Raw genomic sequence first — 13,102 nt, 5'->3', positions numbered from 1 at the left:
AACAGACTTCCGGTTTGCTCGTAGGGCCGGTTTAAACCCTCCAGAGCCTTCTGGAGACGTTCCTGAAGGCTCCGGAGGATGAAAAACGACCCAACGGACAAACCGGAAGTCACTTCCGGTTTGCTCGTAGGACTGTTTTTAGTTTTAGGGCTGAAGGTCCCTGAAGGGTCGTTTTTTGTCCTCCTGAAGGTCACTGAAGGCTCCAGAGGACTAAAAACAGCCCTACGAGCAAACTGGAAGTCCGTTCCCCAACTTCCGGTTTGCCCATAGGGCCATTTTTTGTGCTCTGGAGGCTTCAGAGAAGTTCCTGAAGCCTCTGGAGAGCCTCCAGGGGGGCGGGGGAAGGCTGCTTTCGCCCTCCCCGGGCTTCTATAAAGCCTCTGGAGCCTGGGAAGGATGAAAAAAGCATGCAAAAAATGGGGGGGGGGAGCACCTGTCATGCGCGCATACACACTGGGGTGTGTCACGCATTGCATTATGGGTGCGGCATGCCTGCAAGCGACCCCCCTGTGCTTCCCCCACTTATGGCACGCGAGCCAAAAAAAGTTTGCCATTGCTGCCCAAGGACCACTCAAACCCAAGCAAACTCTTAGCAGCTTTGGTAATGACTCCTTAAAGGTGTTGACTGATTTCCTATATGAAAGTAAATTCTCTGCTCCATGCAAGATCTCACTATTTATAACCAGCAATGATAAAGTTTGGTCTTGTAAAATATTTGCCACAGTTCTATGATCATGAATAACTTACTGTTAGAATATGTTCGTCTGCTTTTGAATGATTTTTTGCACCTCCCACTCCGGGTGAAGCTGTGAGCCCCAGAATCTGAGGCTGAGCCACCAGTTGTTTTCCTTCTTTCTTTCGCTTCTCATTTTCCCTTTTTTCTTTTAAGTAGTAACGCATTATATTGTTATAGACAGCTCCTTTCTGGGTATGATGGCATTCGTCAATGATCATCAAGGAGAACACTAGAAGACATGTGCAAATTGGTTATAGTCCTTCTGCTCATATGTACTGTAGTAAAACAAATGATTCTTTGCTTTTGATCAGACCGTTTCTTGTGGACTCTTTGGTGCTCTTTGAATGTGGTTGTTTGCTTGCAGGTATTTTATTGCCTGACTAGGTAACAACATCAGTGCTAGGGGGTGTGTGGTTTGCTTCCTGTTTAAATAGAGTAGCTTGACCTGCCAGTGTTGATGGGGGAGTCTAGTATTCTTCTTGGTAGTTTCTTAAATTAGGCTAATGTTTTCTGCTTCTTTGTCTCCTTAGAAGTTACTTGAATTGGGTATTGTTATAGCCTATTACCCTAAACCAGGGGTGTCAAACTTGATTTCATCAGGGTTGGAGGACTGGGATGGGCAGGGCCAGGGTGAGTCGCCCATGTCGGGGGTGCCTCTGGCCCGAGTGGCCCGAGTGCTTCCAAGCTTCGTTTTCAACTGCAACGGCCTCCTGCAACCCTCTGCCAGCGAAGACTGAGCTTGAGCTCCATTTTTACTGGCAGAGGCACTGCCGGCCGGCCTTTAGCTGTTTCCAGGGCAGTCCCACAGGCCAGATCTAAGCACCCCCAAGGGCCGGATCTGACCCCCGGGCCTTGGGTTTGACATCCCTGCCCTAAACCCTAATGCAGGAACTACTCAGGAGACAATCCATCAAGCAGAAAACAAGATTCTAATTAAGGAACTACCAAGAAGAAAACCACACTTCCACCAATACTAGCAGACCAGACTACTGTATACAAACAGGGAGCAAACCCCACACTCATTAGCAATAGCAGTAGACTTATATACCGCTTCATAGGGCTTTCAGCCCTCTCTAAGCGGTTTACAGAGAGTCAGCATATTGCCCCCAACAATCTGGGTCCTCATTTTACCCACCTTGGAAGGATGGAAGGCTGAGTCAACCCTGAGCCGGTGGGATTTGAACCGCTGAACTGCTGATCTAGCAGTAGCCTGCAGTGCTGCATTTAACCACTGCGCCACCTTGGCTCTTAGCACTGATGATGTTATCTAATTAGGTAATAATGAAACATCTGCAAGCAAATAGCCAAGCTCAGGGAGCACCAAGGAGTCCACAGTTCAACTCTGAGCTTCAGACATTTTCTTCTATTCGTAACATCAGTTTCTTGCTTGCTTTTGAGTTATTTTACATGGTGTATTCAAAAGGTGAGATATACATCTAAATATACAGCCAGATAATGGCTTGATGTTATTTCTATATCAGAACTAAACACAGAGAGATCATGGGCAAGTCAGTATTATATCTCAAAGTCTATGCCAGGGGTCTCAAACATGCGGCCCGTGGGCCAGGTGTGTCATGCAGAGGCCATGCCCACCCCTGCGAAGGGGGAAAACGTTGCGATATGTTGCATGATGGCAACATAACGCTGTGAGTTTGACACCCATGATCTATCTAGTCTCTGCTTATTTACACATCCTTCGCACATTTAGTACATAAAGTACATAGAACTGCAAAGGAGTCTATAAATTTGGCCAGACGCTTAGAAGTCCTGCAACTAGAATATCTTCTTTACAAGGGAACTCCATATTCATCCAAATGTGTATATAGTGCCTTTGGGGGGGTGGGGTGGAGGGGGAATTTTACTGAAATCTAACAGACAGGCTGGGACATTTTTCCTCTATCCAATAAGGGCTATTGACTTGAACAATTACTTATGATATAAAAAGTATTTGACAATATCATCAGAAAAGACATTTCAGTCAGCAAAAACCTAAGCCATCTGGAAGTTAGGTTAAGATTTCTCAATTTTTTTTTGTTTAACTAGCAATTATTTTGGCTGAAGGAAGATGGAGAGAAGAGCAAGTGGCGAGTTCTCATCAAGAAATGATATTCAGGGAAAAACATTAAAAAAAAAAGTAGCTGAATCTGCAACTATTATTTCCCAGGCAGTATGGCTTTAGGAAAGGCAAGGAATTTCTGGTAAGTTCTTTTGCTATAGCATTTATCCATTTATACATAAAATGAGAAACTGAGTCTTCCAAACCATGCCAAATCCTCAGTATATAGTTGTTGTTAGTTGCGAAGTCGTGTCCGATCCATCACGACCCCACGGACAACATTCTTTCAGGCCTTCCTGTCCTCTACTATCCTCTGGAATCCATTTAAACTCATTCCTACTGTTTCAGTGACTCCATCCAGCCCCTCATTCTCTGTCGTTCCCTTCTTCTTTTGCCCTCAGTCCTTCCCAGCATTAGGCTCTTCTCCAGTGAGTCCTTTCTTCTCATTAGGTGGCCAAAGTATTTGAGATTCATCTTCAGGATCTGGCCTTCTAAAGAGCAGTCAGGGTTGATCTCCTCTAGGACTGACTGGTTTGATTGCCTTGCAGTCCAAGGGACTCCCAGGAGTCTTCTCCAGCACCAGAGTTAAAAGGCCTCAATTCTTTGGTGCTCCAGTATATAATACCTATCATTAATCCTCTCACGTAAAGCTTTAAGAAGTTTGACAGATAGTCCTCATTCAGCAAGAGTTTGCAGTTACAACAGCGATGGAGTAACTCTGCGAGCAATGTTCACAGTTAAAGAGTTGCAAGACAGCAAGATGGGTGGCATATAAATGTAATAAATAAACAAAACTTTTGCAGGTCTGTAAAGCAAAGAAGAGCTGAAGTAAAATTATAAACACAGTTATGGTTTCATTTAGACTATTTCACTTAGTGACTGGGTTTCCAGTTCCAATTTTGGTTGCTAAACAAGGACTATCTGTACTTCCATGGCAGACTGCAGAATTTGTAGCCTAGATGATGTGGCTGCAATTAAACTTTGTATCATTCATTCTCAATCATTTACCATGCTGCAGATTCGCAGGTTTCTGAGAAATCAATGCTTTTAATTTTGGTACAACTGAAAATTGAAATATTCATTCTGAATAGGCTTCCTCCAGTTTCACTGCCTGGATTGCACTTTAGTCTCTTAGGTCCGTGCTAAGGCTGCCCAAAGTATTTTCTTCCTCTCTCAACTATTTGCTCTGCACAAACAGTCACAAATGGAGGGGAAATTTTCTGAAGGAAACTGATATGGATCCCTGATTTAGGCTATAAACATTTTCTAGGCCAATGTCTAGGTTTGGCAGTGTTTCACAAATAAGAGGCAGACAGGACCAAATGTGCTTTTGAAGGATTCAGGGTGGGTTCCTTTTCATCTATGACTATAATATTTTGGGTATTATTTTCAGTCGCCATGAGCTGCAAGCATTATTAGTCTAGTTGTACTGTTGAAAATGGGACCAATTTTTTAAAAAGATGTATTTGCTGGGAGGAGACCTATATGCTCAAGATATTATTAAACCTAGTTAAGGCTAAGAGATGCACCTTGCACCTTTTGGGGGTGTTCTCCAAGCAGAAATCATGCAACATGAATGTTGGTGGCATGAGTTGGTGGTTATTGTGGGGAGGGTCAAATAAGAGGATGGAATGATGTCAGTTTGCCTACTCCTACTGCAATACATTTGGTGTTCAGATCTACACAGCATATCTATACATGCCTGATAACTGGACCCTTTCTTCACCATCTTCATACACTTTCTCCAATGCATTCTCCAGGATCTTAGCTGTACAAATAATCACATCATAATCTCTAATTAGTTCAGGGAATGAAAATTTCAGCTGAGACGCCCCACTCAGTCCTAGTGTTCGGTATGAATGCTTCAGATAGGGACCAAATTCATTCTCTAAATGCTGTTCCACCAATGGCACCTGTTTTCCAGATAGATATATGAGAGGGGGGAGGGAGGGAGAGAGAGAGAGAGAGGGAGAGATTAAACAGATGTTCATGACTCTGGGTTTAGACCAAAGATGTCAAACTGGAGGCCTGCAGGCTGGATGCATCATGCACAGGCCACACCCACCCCAGCTCTGCAAAGGCAAAAAAGTCTCGATACGTCATGTGACACAATCGAGTTTGATACCTGTGGCTTAGACCAACATTTTCCCCCTTCAGTTCTCCAGAAAGCATGGCCTTTGATGAGAGGACCTGAAATCCAATTATCCAAAAGAAGCCACTATGAGGAAGGTTGCTTACATCCAGTTCTTTGGTTGCCCAGCTCTGGCTTGGTACACCAGTTGTGGCCTTACCTGGGACCCGAGGACTTTACTCCAGTGGCTCACACCCTTGTATCAGTATGTTGCTTAGATTAGTGCAACATACTCAGCAGGTGCCAAATGCAACGGCCTAGTGCTTACCAGCAAGAGTTGGTGGGATCATATGATGCCCAATGGGGAAGGATCCTACACCGACTCCTTATTAGCTTCCAAACCCAATTCAAAGTGCCATTTTTTTTAAGTTTAAAAGACCTGTAGGCTCAAGTTACTTGCAGCACTGCCTTTCTCCATGGGAGAATCTGATAGTGCCCCAAAAAGCAGCTGGTTGTTTCCCATTTTGGGAAGGTCAACGGTTCCAAAGCTGGTTGTTTCCCATTTTGGGAAGGTCAACAGTTCCAACGGTTGTAGGGCTGGCCCTCTGGGTTGGGCCTCCCTTTTGGGGGTTATTTTAGCTCTGATGTTTTTCATTTTCAAGGAGAACAGTAAGACAGGACTCTTCTGGAGTCTGATCTCATTTAATTATTGTTAGTGGAGATTGGTCTTTTGCTTATGTATCTTGTGTTTTACTTTGTCATGTGCTGCCGATAATTTGTTCAGAATGCAATGGGATAGAAATCTGGCAAATAAATACATGTCCAATAATTAAGCTTAGTAACAGGACATCAACACAAGTAGAAAAAAAAAGTTCATGCAACCAGAACTCCTGCATTTTTTCCAGATGAACCAAAGAGCTCTAGTTATACTTAAGCAAACAAAGGCAGAATTTACTTCATTCCTTTGAAGAAAGGCCAGCATGAACATCTGCATCCTTCATTTATGCCAGGGGTGTCAAACTGGCAGTCCATAGGCCGGATGCGTCACATGCAGGACACGCCCACCCCAGCTCCATAAAGGCAAAAAAACATGGCGATACATCATGTGACGTGATTGAGTTTGACACCCGTGACTTGTGCACTTGATTTCACTTAAGACCTCATCAGGATTACAAAAGGAAACGAGAGTGGCTTAGCTGTTCACACTGAAGTTCAGTCTGGAAAATACACAAAGAGAAGATGGATGGAGGAGGCTCTTCAGATCAGTATAGAATTGGGCCTTTTCAGAACCTACAATTGTTTTAGAATTCAATGAATCACAGAAATGATTTCTGACTTTTGTAAAATATTGTAAGACTCTGCTCAGAGCCTTCTGGAGTGGGCAGCCATAATACATTTCATTATATAAATGAGGTCCAGGTAGGTCATATATTGCTATGGACCTCATGACCAGAGGAATTATTCAGTCTGTCATCTGCACCCCCATAACTGTCTGGTTTGGCTCTGCAACCAAACAAGACAGACACAGACTTCAACGGGTAATTAGAACTACAGAAAAAACAATTGCTAGTAACCTGCCTTCCATTGAGGACCTATACACTGCACGAGTCAAAAAGAGGGCTGAGAAAATATTTACAGACCCCTTACATCCTGGACATAAATTGTTTCAACTTCTACCCTCGAAATGACGCTATAGGGCACCGCACATCAGAACAAGTACACATAATGACAGCTTTTTCCCGAATGCCATCACTCTGCTAAACAACTAATTCCCACAACACTATCAATGCAGTTTACTAAAACTGCATTACTATTATTCTTCTCTTCCTTCCTAGTATCTATCTCTCCCCACTTATGACTATAACTATGTTGCTTGTATCTTTCAATTTATATTGTTTTTATTTGTTTCCTAGTACAATTTGATAGCTTATTAGTAGCTTTCACTATCACTAAGTATTGTGTCTTTTTATTCTTGATGAATTAATTTTATTCTCCTTATGTACACTGAGAGCATATGCACCAAAGACAAATTCCTTGTGTGTCCAACCACCCTTGGCCAATAAAAAATTCTATTCTAGTCTATTCTATTCTCATGGGTGATGAAAGTCTAATGGTAAAGCTTCTACATTTTGGGGCTTCACCATTCATTCTGCTAACCAGAGTTTGACTCCATCCTGATGTCACCATGGACCACACCAGGGGTGGGTTTCAACCGGTTCGCGGCGGTCCCTGCGAACCGGTTGGTTGGCGAACCCGGAAGTAAGTAACTTCCGGGAATGGCGAAGGGCCCACCCGCCCGCCCTCCTTACCCAGTTTTGACGAGTTCTCCGCTTCCACGCATGCGCAGGACGCATATAGCACCTGCGCAATCCTCCAGGAGCAGCTGGAGCCTCGCACAGATGCTAGTACGCATGCGTGCACCACGCGCGTGCACAAGGACGCCGCCGGCCCCGTTCCAACCAAACCGGTTGGAACGGGGCGAGAAACCCACCCCTGGACCACACTAATTGTTGTTACCATTTATCACCGGATGGTTTACCTTGTTGACAAGAACTATAACCTTTCCACACTCTTTTGCTTGTCTTTTTTTATCTAAGTGGTCTTTGGCAATGTAAACAGCAACTCGGGTCTTGCCAGTGCCTGTGGGAAGGCATATAATAATATTTTTCCCTTCCAAAGCTGGTTTGGCCACTTCCATCTGATAGTCTCTCAGACTCAGCTCTTTTTCAGAGGATGGTTTTTGGTGTCCACTTTCAATAGGATCTGCAGATGAAAACAAAAGTACAAATCATTGATAATGAAAAAAAAGACATTATTATGATTTCTCCTATTACGTGCTCCAACAATGGAGGTTTTGAAGAAGAGAATGAACAACTATTTGTCTTAAATGGTATAGGGTTTCCTGGTTGAACAGGAGGTGGACTAAAGACCTCCAGTTTCCCTTCCAGCTCTGTTATTGTTTACTTCAAAACTTATTATAATGATGGTTTAAAAACGTAAAAGCCTATGATGGTTTAAAACATATGTGTGAAATATTATCATATTTCAAACATAGACAGAATATAGGAAATGGGCTGGAATGAGAGAAAAATTACCAGAAAAATATCTGATATTTAAAAATATTATTTCTGATAAAATTGTCATTGAAGGCCAATCATAAGGAAAATCACCATAAATATATTTATAGATAGGATAAGGAATGGTAATACCTTTTTGTACAGCTAATTCCATTAAAAGCTAACTAAGCTAACAGAACTTACTGAAGCTTACATAATACTTTCTAATGGACATCAAACTAGAGCTGTTTGCTTTGTTGGAGCTATAGAAAATTATCATCCAAGAAAACTTTTCTGCAGTTATATAACCACCACTTCTGTTAGAAAAAAATAGTCCAATTTGTGGCCCAGCCTCAATGTTAGGAATGTGATTGTGGTCCTTTTTGTTCCTTTCTTCCCAAACATCCTGATATCCTTTCTGGCTACTAGAAAGCCATGGTGCCATGGTGGTTAGAATGCAGTATTGCAGGCCAATTCCATCAACTGCCAGCAGTTTGATTCTCACCAGGCTCAAGGTTGATCCAGGCATCCATCCTTCCGAGGTCGGTAAAATGGGGAGCCAGATTGTTGGGGGCAATATGCTGACTCTTTAAACTTCTTAGAGGGGGCTGTAAAGCACTATGAAGTGGTATACAGTGCTATTGTTATTGCTCTTCTCTCACAAAGATATGTCAAATGGAAAATTATCAGCACCGACTGTGGAATCAATGAACCTGAATTGGTGCAGACCATTCTTCTGGAGGAAACCTTACACAGAGATGTTCTCCTACAAAAGTCGGCAAATGCTGAGGCTGAGATATTGGAGCCAGCTTCTCTGAAAAGAGATAGCCTTGGGATTGCCCAAAAGTTCATACCTTTCTTGGGGTGGAGATACTGCAGGAGTTACTGACACTGGTTCGTCCCTTTATCATTAATAGACTGCAGGATGACATGTAGTGCCTGCATAATTTATGTGAGAGGGGAGAAGGTCTATTATAGACTGCATTCTATCCTTTAATACAGTTCCTCATATTGTGGTGACCCCCAACCATAAAATTATTTTTTGTTTTCCATATTTTTTTCGAAAATATGTGTTTTCTGATGGTCTTAGGCGACCCCGGGGACCCACAGGTTGAGAACCGCTGCCCTAGTTGAGAGTTTTCTAAGTGCCTTGCTGGAAACAAATATGCCTTTGTTTTTAAGCTTACGGTTTATCTACCTCAAAAGTCCATGATAGTTTACATGGATACTTACAATTTAATATTCCAAAGTTTCTTTTGATGTTTTGTTCTCATTTAAGAAACTTATGACATTCTTGCCTATCTTCCTAATTGCTATATCCAATGAACCTGCCATTGTGCACAGGTACTATATGAGTAATCCATATGATTGTATGAGGTTTGAGGTTTTAGAGGTTTTATTTGCATTTGTAGGCCGCCCTTTTCCCTGAGGGGACTCAGGGCGGCTCACAGAAAACCAGGGAAAGGGGAAATACAACATTGAGACAACAACACATAATAAAATAATGAGCAACATGCATACAACATTCGGGCGGGGTAGAAATCCTTATCCCCAGGCCTGACGGGCGAGCCAGTTCTTCAAGGCAGTGCGGAAGGCCTGGACGGTGGAGAGGGTACGAATCTCCACGGGGAGCTCGTTCCAAAGGGTCGGGGCTACTGCTGAGAAGGCCCTCCTCCTTGTGGTTGCCAGCCGACACTGGCTGGCCGATGGAATGCGGAGGAGGCCTAATCTATGGGATCTTATAGGTCGTAGGGAGGTAATTGGCAGAAGGCGGTCTCTCAAGTATCCAGATCCACTGCCATGTAGGGCTTTATGGGTGATCAATAGCACCTTGAAGCGCATCCGGAGATCGACAGGTAGCCAGCGCAACTCGCGGAGGATAGGTGTAATGCGGGTGAATCGGGGTGCACCCGCAATCACTCGCGCGGCTGCGTTCTGTACTAGCTGAAGTCGCCGGATGCTCCTCAAGGGCAGCCCCATGTAGAGCACGTTGCAGTATTCCAGCCTAGAGGTCACAAGGGCCCGAGTGACTGTTGTGAGGGCCTCCCGGTTCAGGTAGGGTCGCAACTGGCGCACCAGGCGTACCTGGGCGAATGCCCCCCTGGTCACAGCCGCTATATGATGGTCGAATGACAGCTGTGGATCCAGGAGGACTCCCAAGTTGCGGACCCTCTCTGAGGGGTGTAAAATTTGACCCCCCAGCCTGAGTGTTGGATTATTGGCCAAATCTTTGGGAGGAAAACACAACAGCCACTCGGTCTTTTCCGGGTTGAGCACAAGCTTGTTAATCCTCATCCAGTCCATGACGGCTTCAAGCCCCCGGTCCATCACGTCAACCGCTTCATTGATTTGGCACGGGGCGGACAGATACAATTGAGTATCGTCCGCATATTGATGGTATCTGATCCCGTGCCTACGGATGATCTCTCCCAGCGGTTTCATGTAGATGTTAAATAGTAGGGGGGATAAGACCGAACCCTGCGGCACCCCATATTTTAGGGGCCTTGGGGACGATCTCTGCCCTCCCACTAACACCGACTGCGACCTGTCCGAGAGGTAGGAGGAGAACCACCGTAACACGGTGCCCCCCACTCCCACCTCCCGCAGTCGTCGCAGAAGGATACCATGGTCGATGGTATCGAAAGCCGCTGAGAGGTCAAGGAGGACCAGGATGGAGGGATGTCCTTCATCTCTGGCTCTCCAAAGATCATCCATCAATGCGACCAAAGCGGTTTCCGTGCTGTAACCGGGTCTGAAGCCTGACTGGAAGGGGTCTAGATAGTCTGCTTCCTCCAAGGACCGTTGGAGCTGGAAGGCCACCACCTTCTCAACAACCTTCCCCAGAAAGGGGAGGTTGGAGACCGGGCGATAGTTGTTAAGGACAGCTGGATCCAAGGATGGTTTCTTCAGGAGGGGTCTCACCACCGCCGCTTTCAGTGCGGCGGGGAAGTTCCCCTCCCGAAGGGAGGCGGTTACAACCGCCTGGATCCAGCTTCGTGTCACCTCACTGCAGTTAGAAACCAGCCATGAGGGACACGGATCCAGGACACAGGTGGAGGAACTCACAGCTCTCATGGCCTTGTCCACATCCCCGGGGGTAACCTCCTGAAACTCAACCCAGAGCTGTTCTACTTGGTCCCCCTGTGCCTCGGCTGGAACTGCAGGTGTGGAGTCCAAGTCCATCCGAAACCGAGCAATTTTGTCCGCTAAGAATTGGGCATATTCTTCAGCTCTGCCCTGCAAGGGTTCCCCCGTCTCCCTTTTGTTCAATAGGGAGCGGGTTATCCTAAACAGGGCGGCTGGACGGGACTCAGCGGATGCGACCAGGGAGGCTATGTGTGATCTTTTAGCTGCCCTAAGTGCCCTAGTATATTCCCTGGTGCAGGTGGTTACCATTGCTCGGTTCGATGCGGACTTATCGGACCTCCAACGGTGCTCTAGGCATCTCCTCCGGCGCTTCATCTCCCGGAGCTCCTCGGTGAACCAAGGGGGTCTCCGGGATCCGCCGCCTCGGAGGGGCCGCAGTGGCGCAATCCGGTCGAGGGCCTCTGACGCTGCCAAGTGCCACGCAGCAGCCAGAGTCTCTGCCGGACTGTGGGCGAAAGTGTCAGGAATAACCCCAAGCTCTGTCTGGAACCTTGCTGGCTCCATAAGACGCCTGGGGCGGAACCACCTGGTCGGTTCCTCCTCCCTACAGTGGGGGTTTGGCCTCCGGAAGTCGAGCCTCAGTAGGCAATGGTCTGACCACGACAGGGGTATGATGTCACTCCCCCTCAGACCAAGATCACACATCCACTGCTCCGAGAGAAATACGAGGTCAAGCATGTGTCCCGCTGAATGGGTTGGGCCTCGGATTACTTGAGCCAAGCCCATGGCTGTCATGGAAGCCATGAACTCCTGCGCCCCATCAGAGTTTTCACCGAGCGACGGCAAATTAAAGTCCCCCAGGACCATCAACCTAGGGAACTCAATTGCCAGCTCGGCTACCGACTCGAGGAGCGAGGGGAGGGCTGCTGCAACGCTGTTGGGAGGCAGGTACGTTAGCAGCAAACCCACTTGACCCTTGAGGTCCAACTTTAACAGCAAGGACTCACACCCGACAATCTCCGGAGCAGGGACCCTACGAGGAACTAACGACTCCCGGATAACAACGGCCACACCCCCACCCCTTCCCTGGGCTCTCGGCTGATGTAGCACCTGAAATCCTTCTGGGCACAGTTCTACAAGGGGGACTCCTCCCTCTGGGCCCAGCCAGGTCTCAGTAATACATGCCAGGTCTGCCCTCTCGTCTAAAATTAAGTCCCGGACGAGAGGTGCTTTATGTACAACAGACCTGGCATTTAGCGACAACAGCCTGAGACCAGGGTCCTGACTACTTGCGCCATCTGGTCTTGGAGTGGGACTCCTAGGGCCGGAAGGAGGGATCTCTGTGATGTAGCGAACCCTCCTTCCCCGGTAATGGCCTGCCCTAAAGTCCCCGCCGTATCTGCCCCTCCCTGTTACGACCGCAATACCCCGACCCTCTCCCGTGTCTTTAGTCCCCTCAACCACCCCCATAGCCCCCGCAATTCCCGGCAGGTCCTCCGAATCAAGCACACTCATTTATACACTCAAGCAATCCCCACGTAATAATTAAAAACACATAAAAAATACAACAATCATGGAATAATAAAAGTGGGATCATCCAGTTCACACATACAGTCACATGCACTCACCATACCATTTAAAAATTTGCGCAGCGTGCGTAGATCTTATAAAAGAATATATATAGAAGGGGAGGTAGCATTTCTTCCCTTCTTACGTAGTTGGGAAGGTCCCAAAAGTCCAGGCGATTAAAAGAAATCGTCAAAGATGTTAAAGTCCGGTTTGTCAATAATGTCAGTGAAGGCAGAGTCTGGGTAGTTGAGATGGTTTCCCTGGGACGACGAGGGGCAATATTAACCAGATGGGTACAATTTGTTCGTACGTGAAGAAGCCCAACAGATGTAATTGTAGATGTAATTATAGGAGGGGTGGGTAGATGGTAATTAAAGAGGCGGTAAAGATGATAAAGATGGTAAAAATGATGAGACCAGCCAAAGGATGGAGGAAGTGCCAGTAATGGCCACTGGGGGGAGTCTGAGGTCCACATGCGCTGCCTTTCCGGAGCAATGGCGTCCAATACAGAATGGTCCGGTGGACGA

General features: G+C 46.2%; 1 protein-coding gene across 1 annotated transcript in view; it reads right to left on the bottom strand.

Moving 5' to 3' along the window:
- Positions 1-13,102, bottom strand: part of IFIH1 (interferon induced with helicase C domain 1) — a 44,167-nt gene that overhangs the window by 14,271 nt on the left and 16,794 nt on the right. The window contains exons 5-7 of the mRNA XM_032220837.1: positions 7,403-7,626; positions 4,495-4,705; positions 748-965 (exon numbers count right to left, since the gene is read on the bottom strand). Of these exons, the coding sequence (XP_032076728.1) occupies positions 748-965; positions 4,495-4,705; positions 7,403-7,626 (653 nt within the window). The remainder of the gene's footprint in view (positions 1-747; positions 966-4,494; positions 4,706-7,402; positions 7,627-13,102) is intronic.

The sequence above is a fragment of the Thamnophis elegans genome, chromosome 1 (genome assembly GCF_009769535.1).
Source record: "Thamnophis elegans isolate rThaEle1 chromosome 1, rThaEle1.pri, whole genome shotgun sequence".
Classification (NCBI taxonomy): Eukaryota; Metazoa; Chordata; class Lepidosauria; order Squamata; family Colubridae; genus Thamnophis; species Thamnophis elegans.
Note: the sequence above shows the minus strand (reverse complement) of the source record. Positions and strands in the feature narration are given on the sequence as shown.